The sequence below is a fragment of the Pseudochaenichthys georgianus genome, chromosome 14 (assembly GCF_902827115.2).
Source record: "Pseudochaenichthys georgianus chromosome 14, fPseGeo1.2, whole genome shotgun sequence".
NCBI classification, from domain to species: Eukaryota; Metazoa; Chordata; class Actinopteri; order Perciformes; family Channichthyidae; genus Pseudochaenichthys; species Pseudochaenichthys georgianus.
In genome coordinates, this window is record NC_047516.1 from 17330866 (window position 1) to 17349434 (window position 18569).

At 41.7% G+C, this 18569-nt stretch overlaps 1 protein-coding gene across 4 annotated transcripts in view; it reads left to right on the forward strand.

Annotated features, from left to right (window-relative positions):
- Positions 1-18569, forward strand: part of dclk1a (doublecortin-like kinase 1a) — a 60246-nt gene that overhangs the window by 29852 nt on the left and 11825 nt on the right. For 3 of the 4 annotated variants that reach the window (XM_071205431.1, XM_034099070.1, XM_034099071.1), the window contains exons 6-7: positions 148-242; positions 334-1177. In XM_071205431.1, the coding sequence (XP_071061532.1) occupies positions 148-242; positions 334-378 (140 nt within the window). In that variant the 3' untranslated portion in view covers positions 379-1177. Of the gene's footprint in view, positions 1-147; positions 243-333; positions 1178-16706; positions 16789-17948; positions 18122-18569 lie in introns of those variants that run through there. The other variant, XM_034099072.2, reaches the window with a different exon arrangement.

Genomic DNA, 18569 nt, shown 5'->3' on the forward strand with positions numbered 1-18569 from the left:
CTCATTCATGTGAATGGAGAGAAGCTGAGGGTGGAAGTGTGGGCTGCTGCTAGACACCAGAAAACATGCATTCACATTTAAAGGATCATCTATTTCCATATTTCTCTCACACACTGCTCCATTTTCCCTCTCGTTTTCTCCCTCTAGTGAACGGGACGCCGGCCAGTCAGCTGTCCACTCCTCATTCGGGAAAATCTCCCAGCCCCTCCCCGCCCAGCCCGGGCAGCCTCAACCAACGCATGGTAAAACAAGAATACACAAGCATACACACAAAAACAGCCATATATCATTTAGTGACACTAAATCTATAACACATTCCCTCTTTGTTCTCAGGAAAATGACAAACCCATGACTGACAATAGGCCGACTACATCTTAGAGTTGTTAGAAATCCGAAGAAACATCCCAACATCTTTAGTGTCTCAGAAGGGGTGGGGCATTGACCTTTGACCTCACGCGTTGCTGCTCTGGGATACCAAGAATGTCAGGCTCGTGTTAGGATCCTCTATGTTACTGCCCTTATCCAGTGTTAATAGATTTCCAAGGGCAATCCCTCATTTCATGCTGATTTTCTGTCACATTTCCACACATGCTGACCCACATCCTTTTTTCCTTGAGGAGAACTCTATCTGCCTTTGGTAGCTACACCATGAATGATGCTATCACTGACTTTTAGAGATCTGCCGCCAGTCAGTAATTTGTGCAATATCTAATCTAAAAATGACACTGATGGGTGGCTTTGTTAGCGGCTTGCTCCGATCTTCATGTCTGTTTTCATTCTGGGCAAAATTGGTTTGAAATCTCCGTTATTCACCAAGCTGTGTACAAAAGCAATCTGTACCGACTGCTGATCTAGGATTACTTTTTTATCATGTCATTTTGTACATGTCGTTTTGTGAAAATAATTTAGAAGCACATTTTATACTAGTAATTCAGATTATTTCAGTCAGCTTTTTATTATGTAGTCTGTCATTGACCTGGGTTTGAAATAATCTCTGTTAAAACATCTAACATGTGTTTTCTGTAGCTAACAGAGAGACATGAGATTTGGGATGCAAACATACTTTAATATATGAATGCTGTAAAGCTGGTAGCCTCTATGGAGAATATACAACTGTGCAGAGGGAGCATGCAAATCAAATGGGAGAGAACATTGAATTTCACAATCGAGGATTCATGTGTGGTGTGGTGTGCATGTGTTCAAGATCAAAGTCTTTTTTAATCCAGTCGTTGACAGTGACGGTGGTGAGCTTTTAATATCAGCCTTAAATCCTAATGAGACTGTTTTCGTGCAGCAGGCTTGTAAGTTGGCAGTAACTCTAAGCCTGCTGCTGATTTTGTTCCTTTCCCTCGCAAATCACACACTTGCACACGCTCGGACTTTCGTCTCCTACATTAACATATAAGACAACAGCAGTAATATGGAAACGGTGGATTTATATGGCACATGCATTGTGTACCACTTTTCTACCTGACTGCAGGGGAGTAACTATGATTTATTCTGCAATTATTTAGCTATTTATTGGTGCTGCCACAATGCTTTTTTTGGGAAGGAAAGGTTATGATACAGTGTGAGTCAATCCTCTTAATAGGACACGGAAATTGAGTCAGAATAATGTCTGTACATAGATTAGCTAAAATCAGCATAGCATAAAGAAGTATCTCTTGGGCTCAGTGGCTTGGGTCTCGTGCTACATTGGATGTGCCAGGAAGAATGAATGAATGGTTGCGGGTCTGGCCTGTATGCTTCTGAATCCATCAGTGATGAGGTTATATTGATGTGATGGTCAGTCAGGGACAATCAGATGTTGGTACTGAGAACAGAAAAGGGGGCACTTGGACTCCAACGGTTACGCGTGTGTGGTGTGTGTGTGTGGGTGTGTGTGTGTGTGTGTGTGGGTGTGTTGTGAAACACAGACTGACTCGTCTTGGTTGCCTTGGAACATATCACAGTAGGAGCATGTAGATACACACAATAGTCTGTTTGAGCCATATATGGCGTTGACTTCCTGTGGAATGGCCTGCAGTGGAGCAGGCAGCTGACTGATGCTCTGTCCTGAGTCAGACCGGCCCGGAGATCTCACTTGTGAGAAATCTTCCTTATGGCGCTGCCTCCACATCATCACAAGCGCCCAGATTGTTGTTGACTGTTGTGGACAGCACTGTGTTCATCCGTGAAAACATCACCACTTTGGAACATGGAGAGATCAGAGTGGAGCGGAAGGAGGAAATGACAAATAATTGATCTGCCGTTTTACCCGTCTGGCACTCTTTTACTCTAACGGTACATATTATCTCATGGGTTGTTTTTTTCCTGCTCGCTTGAGGACAATTTGTCTCAGAATTATGCTAATCGTCAACAACAGCTGATCCTGTGTGCTGTCAGACGATGCTTATAAAGGTGCTGTTGTTAAACGTGTTGGTGCAGCAGTCTCACCGCTGAAAAGACAGAAATCTCACACGTGTATGATTTGAGAAATAGATGACACATTCTTGTTGAGTGTTAGGCTTTACAGAATTCATTCACTGTTACAGTTGTAATATGATTCAATGTCTTATTTACATTACATTACATTGCATTTAGCTGACGCTTTTATCCAAAGCGACTTACAATAAGTACATTCGACCAGGAAGACACAACCTTGAAGAAAAAGAATCATATAAGTACATCAGGTTTCATAGAGCCAAACATTTCAAGTGCTACTCAACTGGCTATAGATAAGCCAGTCCTTTATTAGTATATAAGTGCTCTGTTAGCAGTTCTTGTTAGTAATTCTATCGCTCGAGGTGGAGTCGAAAGAGATAATTTTCAGTCTGCGCCGGAAGATGTGCAAGCTTTCTGCTGTCCTGATGTCAATGGGGAGCTCATTCCACCATTTGGGAGCCAGGATAGCAAACCCACGTGTTTTGATGATGGGAACTTGGGTCCCCCTCGTAGCGAGGGTGCAGCGAGTCGTTTGGCTGATGCGAGCGTAGTGCACGCTGGGGATACAGTTTAATCATGTCCTGGATGTAGGAAGGGCCAGATCCTTTCGCAGCATGGTATGCAAGTACCAGTGTCTTGAATTGGATTCTAGCAGTTACCGGAAGCCAGTGAAGGGAGCGGAGGAGCGGAGTGGTGTGGGAAATATAGGAAGGTTGAAGACCAGACGAGCCGCTGCATTCTGGATGAGCTGCAGAGGTCGGATGGCACATGCAGGTAGAACAGCCAGGAGGAGTTGCAGTAGTCTAGGCGTGAGGTGACGAGAGCCTGGACCAGAACCTGCGTGGCTTTCTGGGTCAGCTGGGGACTATCCCTGATGTTGTAAACGTGTATCTGCAGCAGCGATGTTTGCAGTGAAGGACAGTTGTTATCTAGGGTCACACCCAGATTCCTTGCAGTCTGAGTCGGGGAAACAACAGAGGTGCCGATGTTGATGGTCAGGTCAAGAGTGGGACAATCTTTTCCCGGAGAAAAACAGTTCAGTCTTGTCAAGGTTGAGCTTGAGGTGATGAGCAGACATCCACTGAGAGATGTCAGCTAGACAAGCAGAGATACGTGCGACGACCTGGGTCTCTGAGCGGGGAAAGGACAGAATTAATTGGGTGTCGTCAGCGTAGCAGTGGTATGAAAAACCATGCGGGCTAATGACTGATCCGAGCGAGTTTGTGTACAGGGAGAAGAGGAGGGGACCAAGAAAAGAGCCCTGAGGGACCCCTGTAGTTAACACTTTATTTTATTTATTTGCAATTTATGCCCACATGACCAAGTATGTGAGAGAACAACATTTCTTCATCAGAACAACATTATCAAATCAAAGTGTTGATTACATTATTATTGAATCAAGAATTTACCCGACTAATGAGGAATTAGCCATTATTGTAAACATTGATTCATAATTTAAAATGCGTAACATCGATGGCTTTAACTTATTAGAAGAGAGGATTTTTCTGCTTTTCTCTGAGTGAATAATAAATGAGGCTTTGGACTGTTTAACGGACAATACAAGCTATTTCTTAATGATAACATTTGTTCAGTCAAAATATTGCTTAGCATTATTACAATGAGGGTTGATAGGCTAATAATATATAATAAATCAAAAAGATATGAATTAGAAAATCAGTAATAAAACAGTTTTGTTAATCTAGGAAACAAAACCTTATGTCTCTGGGTCCTGGCTGACATGATAGTTCATATTTCTGAGAAGAAATGTGAGATGACTGTCCTCTTCAAGTTGTCTGATGCACCTCACGGCACGCTGAAGTCAATCTTTCACAGACAGGGATGAACTCATCTACGACACTCCAATATAATCTTCAACCAGAACAATGTGGTCTGGCCTGCATCACTGTATTCATTGTACTAAATATAATTATAATGTAGAGCTTCAAACCCATTAACTCTGCAGAATAATGCAGTTAGATTATTCATTATTCAAAAATGTTATCGCTGCATCCCTCCGTTATTTCATTGCAGCCACACTCAGAACCCTTTCATCTGAGATTTGGCATTAAATGAAAAGTATGGTTACCGGATAATATGTTTCTGTCTATTATTGAGTTTTAGAAAACAGCAGCTTGTAGGATATTATTATTATCTCGTCCACACTGGAAGATAAAACAATAAAGAACGCCATTCATTTTAAACCTGGCTGCAGGTCTTCAGGTGTTTGGAAAAGCAGCCTTGGAGTCCAATATTCATTTTCCATTCAGCCCACAGGCTTTAATAACATTCTTTATCACATCTAATAATCTGGGCTGAAGGAGCAGCACAGAGAAGATGTGAAGCGTGGATTTGGCTGATAGTGAGCGGATGAAAGAGGAGTAAGGTTTGAAAGCATGTGACACGCTGTGAATCACTTCCTGGTGTCCTTCTGTGTCTGGCTGCTCCCCATTGTGTGCCTTTCAATCTTTGACCTTGGCACCACTGAGGAGCAGAAGTGTGTTAAAAGAGAAGAACAAACCAACTGGGGGGATAGACAGAGATAATCGCAGGGAAATGGAAAAGAGACACTGGCAAGTGGATCTTGACCTGTTAAATTAGATGTCACATTTGAACATATACATTGCCTATAAGATGTTTATCCACTTCCAAGTTTCAAATATAAATGACAGGTTTTTATACATCACTGGTGCAGCCACTTGGTTTCACCAGTCTGATGTGTTAAATGTGTTGGGGATAGGCATTGTTCATGTGCCAGTTTCAGTAGTAGTTGCCGTTCCAGCTTCATAATTCCTCATAATGGGGGCTGCAATCAGAAGTCACGATTTCAAGTACCTCCAATTGAAACCTTTCATTAAAGTAAAGACCTTTTGGATGTAATTATCACAACATTTAAATCAATGTGCATATGGAACGCTCCAACCGAACGTTTATATTGTTGAAATAATGTACCTAAAACAAAAACTCACATTTCACTTATTATTTTGTTATGAAACCAAGCAATCACAGGCATTTAATGTGTTAGTATCTCTGCCTTACACAGTGACACAAGTGTAGACAATGTCACTGTAAAACATTACATATATTCCAAGAGAAGGTGTAGAATAAAGGAAATGATTTACATTGCCAATGGTGACGAGACATCCAAAACCCTTTATGAACACTTTGTCTTAAATACGTTTCAAGAACAAAAGCCTTCTGAGAAATATTTTAAGTCGTTCAGAAATGCAGTTATACGTGCTGTTGGTTTGTTGCTAGGTAAATTATACTCTAGGTCTAAAGTAGTCATTGAATCATCTGACTGTCTCTATGCTGTACACGGTAAAGAAATAATAATTCTGTGAATGAGAAAATGAAACTAAAACGCATCACACTTTAATAGATTTCAACTGATTAAATGTTCAAATACAAATTACATATTGACCTTTTCTGCTCCATCTTTAATATTTAAATCAGAAATGAAATACAATTTCAGTCACCTTTCACACTTTGAGAAAGATATTCCTCAGGTATCTACACTCGAGGGGTCTGAAGTGGCGTCATGTTTCGTGTGTTTTACGTGGGCACTTTGTTGCGTGTCAGCCTGACATTGTCATCACACAAGCTTTATTCTGTGATGATCTCACAAACCTATGCCGACCCAAAATAATGTGTGAAAACAATTTGCACTCATTCCATACTTTCCCACCATCTGTTTCCCTGCCCTCCTCTGATGCTAATGTCAGCTAAAATGAAGTGCAGATGTGCCAGCAAGCATCACTTCTGATTCTTCAGGTCTCACCTTTCTCTTTCTGTCATGAGCAACTCGGTTTGACGGGAGAGTGCAGGGGGGGGGGCGACCCCACATACGACCCCACATAACTCCAGAGTATCTCCGGAGGATCAGCTGCTGCTGGCTGACACTCTGAGGTGTGAAACCCTCACTGCAACTCATGAAGGAGATACATGTACTTTCTGAAATCAGATAGGAATGCAGAGCGTAACAAATAACAGAGACCGAACCCAATAACAGGCTGCAAGAAAAACTAATTATGGTGTTGATATTTGCCCTAAAGGCAAGATAATGACTAGCCTCCAGTCAGCTTCGTGTTCATGAAGCAACACAGTAAACAACGGTAAACTCTTGTGTATTTTACCTTAATAATGTTTTACTGTGTTTTGCTTATCTTATAGAAGCAATGGACAGTTTCCATTAGGCATAGTCCTGGTTTTCTCCTGATTTTTGTGTCGATTTTCCAAGAGTATTTTTGGAAAGCCTTCGTGGACCATGCACAAAAACAACCTGTGTTTATCCTAACATGCTCCAGTACCGTCGGTGTAGGAAAGGATGGGGTTTCTTAAAATAAAGGTGTGATGAACATGGCACATATGATTGGTAATATGCAGGGAAATAACATTGTATTGGTTGGTAAGACCCATTACCCATTATATTGTTAGATGGAGACCGAAAAGAGACCAGCGATTCTTTTTATAACAATATATAAAAAGTAATGTTTTTTTTTTTTTTTTTCCCCCCCATTCATATTTCAACATGTAGCCTGTGCTTCATGCCGACTCACAGCTGGAGACAGGCAGACACGTGAGGTGATTCTCCATATTCATTGCCAGCACTGCTTCTTTGTGAAGTTGTGCAGTCATAGCTTTTAACACAGTGGGTGGGAAAGAAGCTACAAAGGCTGCATTGCATTCTGGTCAAATTGTTATCATTAACGAGAGGATCTCTACAAAACATGTAGAATAACAGTGATGTTTGAGATTATATTTCTGCATTCAACCTTCAAACTGCCCTGCAAATACCTCATGTTCTGATTCTGGGTTGGATATGTGCAGGAAAAGAGAAACCCTAAAGCACACAGAGCTGGCTGCTGCTGCTGCTGCTGCTGCTGCTGCTGCTTATTGCTCTTGCTTTGGGTGGACATTTGCAGTTTAAAAATAGCAGCATTTGTTTTCTTGAGGATGTTTGGACAAGGAACAATAGAGGCCTTCAGAATCCAGGACAGGCTGCCTCCTCCTCCGACCAAACCTCTTCCATGACTCTTATTTTTTCATTTTTCTGCACTAGTTCTCACAGTTTGTCTCCAAAATATCAAGGACATTGTTATTTAATGGAAAGCCACATATCAAATCATAGATGTCATTTGTCCCTCTCTCTCTCTCTCTCTCTCTCTCTCTCTCTCTCTCTCTCTCTCTCTCTCGTCTCTCTCTCTCTCTCTCTCACGGTTCGCGTCAGAGCGTGCGCATGCAGCCTCCCCCCCCCCCCCTCCCTGTGTAGTACAGCTCCTCTCCGTCTCTCCCATTCACCACAGTTTACTATCACACTCGGACGGAGCGCGTACAGAGGTGCTGTTCTTCTTCTCTTTAAACCCGCGTTGGATTATCACTGTTTTTCATCATGCTAGAAGTGGAAGTAATAATCTCTGTTTTTTACATTGGCGGCTTTTACGCACCTGGCCTGTGGTACACACTGTCTTCCGGCAGCGTTGTCTTGACGCGTTCCTCTGCTCCGATCCTGATGTAGATGTATGCGGGTCTTTCAAAGTCCGGCGGATGTGACTTTGAATATCATTGACTTTGAGGCTAATGAGAGATGTCTGTAAAATGCTATCGCTTTCCGTTGTGTAACTGGAAGGAGTGTCTCTCCATGTGCGTAACGCTGATGCTGAATTTCATCAATGGAAATGTCCAGGAATTGCTTAAAAAATACCAGTTTCTTTATTTCCTTTCTCATTGTCCTCGTTTGGAAAATTTGAATCCCGAAGCTGAGGAAGCCGGTGCTATTTTAGTCTGCTGTGGGTTTTCTTTATCTGCTTTCGTCTTTATTATTCAGAAAGTTCTTTGATCTCGGCAGGGGAATACACCTCATACAGGGAAGCTTGGAACCTCTTGGCTCCCACAGGTCTGTGAGAAAAAATGTGGTCGAGGTGGAGACTGCAAATGAAATATTGTTTAAATGCAGCAATATTTACAGAACAAAGGCTTACAAAATGGCAGTTATTGAGTGGAAGTGTGATTAAAAAGACTTGAGAAACTAACCAAAAACCATGCAGTGATTTTACCTCGCCTGCCTCTCTATGTACAATGGGGAAGTTGCATTATTGGTCATGCAACCTAAAACATATTTAAGTTAGAAAATCCAAACAATCAGAGCTAATTTGACCATTTACCAGTTTGTATTTCCGTAGTTTCATTGAGCTGACTTGGTTTAAGGCAGTGTTTTGTTGCCAAGAGACAATAACCCATGTTTTCAGTAAGACCAAACCAGGCTTATGTCTTGTGTCTTTATGTATTCATTAAAATTAAGCTTTTGCTCGACCAGATGCCGGATTTTGTGTGCGGTGTTGATTAATCTAATGTTCGTGTTAAACGAGGTGATGCCGCTGGGTTTTAGTGCCGTGCTGCAGTTGGAGAAGAACACCAAATCGAGGTCACAAGTGCACAGATTAGAGGATGTGGATGGAAATGAGGACAGCCTGGTGTTGTGTGTTGACCTCCAGCCATGCACTTGAAGCCTTGAACATGTTGTAATTATCCTGTGCGCATATAGAGGTTCAGGTTTGATTGGCTTGTTTCACAGAGATTTTTAACGGCAGGATCTGTATTTTGGCTTCTTTAAAACCAAAAAAAGAGCACTGTGGACTTCACTGCTCTATTCCTTTCTCTCCTACTCCCCCTCTTGCTCTCCTCCTCCTCCGCCTCATTCATGTGAATGGAGAGAAGCTGAGGGTGGAAGTGTGGGCTGCTGCTAGACACCAGAAAACATGCATTCACATTTAAAGGATCATCTATTTCCATATTTCTCTCACACACTGCTCCATTTTCCCTCTCGTTTTCTCCCTCTAGTGAACGGGACGCCGGCCAGTCAGCTGTCCACTCCTCATTCGGGAAAATCTCCCAGCCCCTCCCCGCCCAGCCCGGGCAGCCTCAACCAACGCATGGTAAAACAAGAATACACAAGCATACACACAAAAACAGCCATATATCATTTAGTGACACTAAATCTATAACACATTCCCTCTTTGTTCTCAGGAAAATGACAAACCCATGACTGACAATAGGCCGACTACATCTTAGAGTTGTTAGAAATCCGAAGAAACATCCCAACATCTTTAGTGTCTCAGAAGGGGTGGGGCATTGACCTTTGACCTCACGCGTTGCTGCTCTGGGATACCAAGAATGTCAGGCTCGTGTTAGGATCCTCTATGTTACTGCCCTTATCCAGTGTTAATAGATTTCCAAGGGCAATCCCTCATTTCATGCTGATTTTCTGTCACATTTCCACACATGCTGACCCACATCCTTTTTTCCTTGAGGAGAACTCTATCTGCCTTTGGTAGCTACACCATGAATGATGCTATCACTGACTTTTAGAGATCTGCCGCCAGTCAGTAATTTGTGCAATATCTAATCTAAAAATGACACTGATGGGTGGCTTTGTTAGCGGCTTGCTCCGATCTTCATGTCTGTTTTCATTCTGGGCAAAATTGGTTTGAAATCTCCGTTATTCACCAAGCTGTGTACAAAAGCAATCTGTACCGACTGCTGATCTAGGATTACTTTTTTATCATGTCATTTTGTACATGTCGTTTTGTGAAAATAATTTAGAAGCACATTTTATACTAGTAATTCAGATTATTTCAGTCAGCTTTTTATTATGTAGTCTGTCATTGACCTGGGTTTGAAATAATCTCTGTTAAAACATCTAACATGTGTTTTCTGTAGCTAACAGAGAGACATGAGATTTGGGATGCAAACATACTTTAATATATGAATGCTGTAAAGCTGGTAGCCTCTATGGAGAATATACAACTGTGCAGAGGGAGCATGCAAATCAAATGGGAGAGAACATTGAATTTCACAATCGAGGATTCATGTGTGGTGTGTGTGCATGTGTTCAAGATCAAAGTCTTTTTTAATCCAGTCGTTGACAGTGACGGTGGTGAGCTTTTAATATCAGCCTTAAATCCTAATGAGACTGTTTTCTTGCAGCAGCTTGTAATTTGCAGTAACTCTAAGCCTGCTGCTGATTTTGTTCCTTTTCCCTCGCAAACACACACTTGCACGCTCGGTTCGTCTCCTACATTAACATATAGACACAGCAGTATATGTAAACGGTGGATTTATATGGCACATGCATTTGTGTACCACTTTTCTACCTGACTGCAGGGGAGTAACTATGATTTATTCTGCAATTATTTAGCTATTTATTGGTGCTGCCACAATGCTTTTTTTGGGAAGGAAAGGTTATGATACAGTGTGAGTCAATACCTCTTAATAGGACACGGAAATTGAGTCAGAATAATGTCTGTACATAGATTAGCTAAAATCAGCATAGCATAAAGAATGTATCTCTTGGGCTCAGTGGCTTGGGTCTCGTGCTACATTGGATGTGCCAGGAAGAATGAATGAATGGTTGCGGGTCTGGCCTGTATGCTTCTGAATCCATCAGTGATGAGGTTATATTGATGTGATGGTCAGTCAGGGACAAATCAGATGTTGGTACTGAGAACAGAAAAGGGGGCACTTGGACTCCAACGGTTGTCTGTGTAATGGAAGTGGGTCGCCATACATGTCAACGTTAAAAGGGAAAGAGGTTGGCAAGTGCACACATTTAACACACAAAAACACACATCTTATTCTACTGTTAATAACAACGATTATGGTGCCCGCTTTCTGCCAATCTGTTCTTTTGTATCATTTCCACATTTTCAGAGAGCAATCCAAAGAAAAGTCAGGGTTAGTGAGGTGAAGTGGCGCTAACCAGATGTAATGAGAAAAAGAAGAAGCATATTGCCCCATCTTCTCCATCAACCTCACCACCTGTCTTTTCGCCTCCGTCCGCTTTTCTCATCAAACATAAGCCATCGCAAATGAGCTTTGTCGTGCAATCCTGACCTCAGTGAACAACCTTTAGATTCTAGTTTCAGCGTTTCTCGAATTATTTGGGTGTCTGTAATCGCTGACTCGGCACTAAGCCTGCGATGGCCACAGTCCATTATCTTACCCCTCCACTCTGCAGCTATACGATGGTGTAATTCTCTTTTACACTTGCTTTTTCTATCTGCCCTGTTAGCAATTCTCCCCCTGTCCCTTCCCTCCGTGACAGTTTCTAATTTTCTCTTATACTTCATCTCTCACCCATTCTCACCCCCCCACCACCCAGCTCTCTCTTCCCCATATGAAAGGGTATTAACTTCACACAGAGAAATTATATGCCATCATTTCCCTTGTAGATTAGTTCTAAGCTCCTTTGAGAAGTAGGCGGCAAGTTTCTCACACTATATTTGCACATGTCCTCTCCCTTCTATGTCACCCCTGTGCAAACACGCATGAATAACCGAGTACTCGCACATAAATCCTTTTTTGTTGTGCTTTCAAGTAAGCGAGTAGCTTTTTCACCCTTACGCCTAAAACGCATAATTTATTCTAACCAAACCGTGACTCAGAAATGACCTTTTTCTTCACATGAAACTAGCATTTTCACATCTGTGTTTTGAAAAGAACAACGAAGGCTAAAAAAAAGACATTTTAAAATGCCTTCAAAGCATTGCAAGTTACCATGAATCCATTTCCTCAGCAGCCACAGAGCCGCAGTGACCTATTACGAGGATAGCATTTAAAGAGCTAACCTCGCTGGACCCTGCATTTAAACACTTAGAGGCACTCTGCTGACTGATGTGGGTTGTTCTCACGGCTCAGACAATCCTAACCCATTTCCCCGAGCAGAATACACAGACATGGCATTGCGCTGCAGCTTTTCACTTTCCCTTTCACACATGCATAGCTGCAAGCACATAGACATGCGCGGTTCTCCATGGCATTTGCTCACAGAATCATGTTTGCTTCATAAAAAATGAAATCGCCATTTGTGCGCAGGCAGTAGACAACAGCCCAACGCACACATGCACTTGGCCATGTGTTTTATACATTTGATGCACTCTAGCATGACCCAATTTAATGAATAAGCAACACAACCATGATGTCATCTATCCCCTTCTTCTACTTTTCTTTGAGGCCACTTGGATCATTGAAAGCACACTCGCTTTCCATATTCATCATGCTTTAATATTTGATATTAAACCTACATACACGCTGACACACGCATTCTGTTTTTTGGCAATAGCCACTCTAAAGCACGTATGGATGAGTTGAATGAGCTGGTGAGGTCAAAGTTAGTCCCCGTCTGTTTCCTCCATTAGATGTGAGACACACATGCAGGGAAATAAATCATTACACATATGTGGAGTGCAGGGATTGACAGATTGAAGGCAAGTCAAACAGAAGGTTTATAATGCTAATACTAAACAACAGCTGTGATACAGGCAGGTAGCCATTTTTGGTGAGCGTACTAGATGAAGAAGAGGCTATTGTCAAGTATGTCACCTACATCCTCCTTTCACCATTGAGTCATTCAAGTCTGTAACCCATTGAATTGCATGCTCCATCTCTCATTACCGTCCATATTTTGTGTTGAGTGAATCATAATTAAATTATGTGTGTGTGTGTGTGTGTGTGTGTGTGTGTGTGTGTGTGTGTGTGTGTGTGTTTGAGAGAAAGCAGAGTGAAGGTGTGTATTATGATGTTGGTAATTATTGTCTCATCTCATCAATGTGAGTGTGTTGTTACTTCAGATTGTATTTGTTATTGCGTTGTACTTTATTTCTTTTGTTCCTGTTGTGTTGATGTCATTAGATGGCTTGTCCAATGTTGTGTTCCTTTGTCTTCCAAAAAGACTGGCTGCAGCACATGAGGAAACTGTGGAAGATTTTAATGCAAAATGAAAGCTTATACATTGTTTTATTCCTAGAAACACATGATTTTTAATTTGGCTCATATTTACATATCTTTAATTGGTAACATCACATTTCGTGAAAGGCGTTTTGCACTGCCATTTACTTGTAAGATATGTAAATCTGAAAATCGTCTCTGTGCTCTATCACAGCCCAATTGTATTTGATAACCTGGTGCTTCATTTAAATATTGAGAGTTTGTCATGTAAGGCCGCCAGCTCTTCTTGGCTCATTTGTTTCAGTTTGTTGTTTTCTTTGCTTAATGTATTAATTTCCATTTGTTGATGTCATCATTAAATTCATTGTCATTTCATTATCATTTTGTGTTTTTCTTCTCTTGCTTCTCATTCGTGTTGATTTATTATGTTCATCACACACGAAGACAGACGGGGATCCGTTCCAGTAGATGGAGTATGATTATGATAGGATGTTTGGTTCCTCTTTGTTAAACTTGTGTCTGTATTCAGCCGAGCACAAAAGAGATTACAACACAAGCTCAGTCCCAGAGGTGCATTCATCATCTCTGTCCCACTGCTTCTCTTCCGGATGTGTTGTTTCTCTGGCTTAGACAGCCCATTTTTTTAATTTTCCGTTAAACATTTAATCGTGGCCCTGTGATTACCTGGGATTGTGGCCCATAAGGAACGTGATTACAAAAAAAAAAGTCCTAATAACTAAAGCATAAAGTCAGAATCCCCAAACACTGTTGATCTCTTTGGATGAGAGTCAAACAGATTATGTTGCTCTCCGTCTAGACACCAAAATAAGAGCCGAGATATATCACTGTACCCTCTGTCCTTATGAGAGTCAGAGTGGGAACTCGGGACCAAACAAAGTACCCTGTTTCTATCAAGTCATATTAGATGTTTTGCCCAACAAGGCGAACACCAATAAACCTTGCTTTTGCTAGATAATGCATGACGGTGAACGTGATAAGAAAGAGCTGGAGAAGAGCTTTGGCTCTCTCATTCTGAAGGACGGCGTTAGGATGTGTGTGTTATCGGATTCACACAGGGTCATCGAGGACAAGACTAGCCTTATTCTTAAAACAGTTTTGTGAATGTGTGGTGCATTTGTAATCTCAAATTGTACAGTTGACAAGACTTCCTTTTCATTATTTCTGCTGCTCCACTGTTAAGGTCATTCGTGGACATCCTGTTTAATTCACACGTATTCACCTATCAGCCTTCATTCGCTGAGTGTTTTCCTCGGAGGTTGGAGAGCAGTAGCTCCAGCCGTGATGTGAAGGTTTGTCAGTGTGTGTGTTTTTGTGGTGTGAGTCATAGCCAGAGCAAAAGTGTAGAGATGTAGAACTAGGAATAGTTTATGTTGTGTTGTGCAACAGGAAGAAAGTTGGATGTTCTAACAATAACAAGACAGTTCCTGCCAAATGTAAGGATCAATATCAACCACAGCAGACTATCTTTCTCACCGTGTCCTTGTTTTCACTTTCTCTGTCTCTCTACGCTTCTTGTTTTCTCTTCACTCTGTCTATCTCTCCATCTGTCTCAAAGTTTTTCCGCACAGGAAAGAGAGACACGGTGTTCAAAGGAGGTTGAGCTTACCTCCCAGCCCGCAGACAGGAAACGGCCATATATAGGCTTCTGTCTGCTCACTGGAAGTCTCACAACCAACCTCTCCTCTCTCCTCTCTGTGAGCAGTTTCCATAGCAACAGTATTTTGTTTCCCTCAGTGGCAGGAGGAGAGAGATAGGAGTTCAAAATGAGAACGCCAGTGGAGGACGGGGCTGGATGTGAGATAAGGGCATCAGAGAGGAGAATACACGAGTCAGAAGGGGAATAAAAGAGCATGAGAAGGATGTTTTGTAGATAAAGCACAGGAGGGTCATCAGCTTTATGGTTATTAAGTGGGTTTTCTTGTTCCGGGATGAGTGCCCAAGCAAAAACAACATTACATAAACCAAATTCAGCCTGACTCACAGCTACATTCACCTTGGTAGCTCTGAGGTCCCAGCAGCGGAGATGAGTAAACAAGCTGACAGTTACTACAGACATATAGGGAAGCTGGGCCCTGTAAATAGTTCAGATCTTAGTCATTGTGATGGGAGACCTTTTCCTCTTTCTGCCGTGACGGCGAAGTCTTCAGGCTGTATCACAGTCTGACTGGGCATCATATAAATTAGAGGCTATTTCTAGATCCCAGCAAGCTTTTTTTACATTGATCTGCGCTGTTGCTCAAATCCACCATGTGGAGTCAGAAGGAAACTGATTTAATGTGACAGTTTCAAAAGTTTTCAACGGTTTGATGTGTGAACTTTTACTATATCATTACAGCAGCCTTCTCCACGTCACATTGTGCTGGCTCGGTTAGTATCAAAACAACAGGAAGCATCCATTAATTCAGCAACACTGTTTGGATCTCATCTCTCCTAAGGCGTCAGGTCTGATTAGTGTGTAAATTATACTATGTTTCCCATTATAGAGCTTTAAAAACACTACACCTGCACCGAAATCAGAGATAAGTTGTATTATCAGCTACAACATTAGGCAGCATCAAACCACTGATGCACTGCTTTCAGTTGCTCATGCATCACACACATAGTCCAGACCATTCACAGCGCAAAGACCTTTGTTATTAATTCTCATCGGCCAGCTTATCTTTTGGAGAAATGATGGTGGCTGCCACTTCAGTTACTGGCCAGGCGGATGTGCCAGCTGCACCTGGAGGATTTGTTCGAGCACTGGACACCTCCCAAATACCTTTAACTGATTTGTTCCTCACAGGTCTGACTGTGAGAGAACAGAGACGATGTTCATTTAATAAAAGAAGAAAGAAATGAAGCTAACAGGTTTTAGAGGAGATGAGAACAGAAAGATGTACAGGAGCGAGGACAGACAGAAACAGGAGAGGGGTAGATTCTCATTTAGAGTCCAGACGAGATCCTCGCTCCCCGCCCTCGGTGCTTCCATGACAACCAGACAGAAGGTTACGAGGTGGAGGGCGTAATGAGTTTTGGTCTTTTGATAGATGCAGACGCTGCATCTCTTTCCCCTTAATGACCTGCTCACCAACCAAATGAGAGGCAGAATTCATCCACCTTTATTTAAGTCACTAAAGTCGTTTTAGCTGTTATTAAATATAGACGTGAGGAAAATAACTGTATAACATCGTACAGGATTGACTTAAAGTCGTATGAACGGAGAGGAGCTTATTGGGATGCAACATGGACACACACAGGGGGTTTGCTGAATAAGTAACCGGTTTATATTCACCTCAGTAGCCTAAGTAAATCTGTTCTGGCTCTTTTATGAGCACATAATACAGGGCAGCAAAGTAGAAAAGACAGACATGCAAACACAAAGACAGACTTCAGGATGTCCCGAGGACAATGTACTTTAGTCTATTTTTGGACATGTTTCTATTCGGCTGGGATTGTAACAGAAGGGACTGCTTTATGGTGTTTGGTTTAGAGTGGAGTGGATTTCAAACTTTTTAAAGTGATAATTAAGATTTAAATATGTACCTCCCTCTCTACAGGGGTCCCAGGGTTCTTCCAGCTCTCTGTCTTCCACTAAAGTGTCCAGCTCGGTAGAAGACGGAGATGGACCTGTTACTGACGGTGAGGAAAATGATTGTAGCCATGCTGTCATGCTAGTGCCATCAGTGGGAAAAGGTGATGTACTTGCTAATATCATGCATGTGTGAATCATGTTATTGACCTTTGGTGCGTCTCGCTGTGTCTGCGCTGTACATCCTGTTTTCTCACACCTTTACTTCTTCTGGTGTCCTGCTTCACCTCTCTGACTCAGTGACACTACAAACATCCATGTGCTGGTAAATGTCAAGGTACCAAGAAAATGTCATTATTATGTTGAGTCATGGATCTCTGATGTTCTGATCTTTATAATATTAGAGGGCACAGAGACCATCTCAAATGTAAAAAATGCATCCAATAATTGCATACATTTAATTTATAACCTAGTTTCATGTTTACTTTTCAATTTTCTTACTTGACTGCCATTTACAGAGCTCTTTACGCAAAGCTGTAGTCACACAATGTCCACCAGAATGTTCAAACATTCTGACTACCTATGTTGCAAATGTATTGTCTTTTCAATTTACACACGGCATCTATTGCACGTCTGTCCGTCCTGGGAGAGGGATCGCTCCTCTGTTGCTCTCCCTGAGGTTTCTCCCATTTTTCCCTTTAAACTGTGGGTTTTCTCCGGAAGTTTTTCCTTGTACGATGTGAGGGTCTAAGGACAGAGGGTGTCGTATTGTCATACTAATATTCTGTACACACTGTGAAGTCCACTGAGACAAATGTAACATTTGTGATATTGGGCTATATAAATAAACATTGATTGATTGATTGATTGATGACCAGAAGAACTACAGCTCTCATTGGCTTTGAAACAAAATATATAAATAATAAAATAAAAACATATTTTTAAACTGATGATGGTTCTACAATATGTTTACATTTATTTGTTATAACCTATATATTTTAGGTATCTGTGATATCTTCATTCATTAGTTTGTTATCATCCATTTACATTTTCTTTACAGTTGAATCAATTCATTGTTTTATGTATACCATTTATTTTCATATCATTTTTACAAATCTTATCTTTTAGTCTTGTTAGATATAAATGCAGGAATTGTAGCAGTAAAAGCTTTAGCCTTTAGGTCCTCTCCTCTTACGTTATTGTGTACAATCAGCCTGGAAGTGACTTTGAGTCCCCCAGCTTCTCTTAACCTCGGCCTTCTTCCCTGCAGCTGAGGTTTTAGTCGATGAGGTTCCAGCTGTGCCGTCCTACATATCGGACCGCTACAAGGTGGGACGCACGTTAGGAGATGGGAACTTTGCAGTGGTCCGGGAATGTGTGGAGCACACTACAGGACGGGAGTACGCTCTGAAGATCATCAACAAGGGCAAATGCAGAGGAAAGGTGAGCTACAGTATGACCCTAAAAGCAAAACGTATAGAATTGCTGATTGCTTAAGTGTTCATTGTGTGGAGAAAAATACTTTTGTTTAAACTTTTTTTCAATTTATTCACTAGTTCTAATACTTTTTTGATGTCAATGGAACTACAAGAAAGACTAAGAAAAATTACATTTTGCACCAGGGGACACACTTCCTAGGACTTTAGGATTAATGCTGGAGATAAAATGATGGCAAGGAAACGGGGTTCAGGGGGAGTGGCTGCACCCGTAGGATAGAAAAGGGGGAAGTGACGTCTGACTGAGAGGTCGCGCGGCTGTGGAGAAGAACGTGTTGCCCACATTCTATTACTGAGTTTAGGCTAGTTAGCTAGCAGGTTTATTGTTTTGGGTGAGGTCACTTTTGCCTCCACTTGCTGTTCAAATAAATGTTGAAAGAAAAAGTAAATCTGTT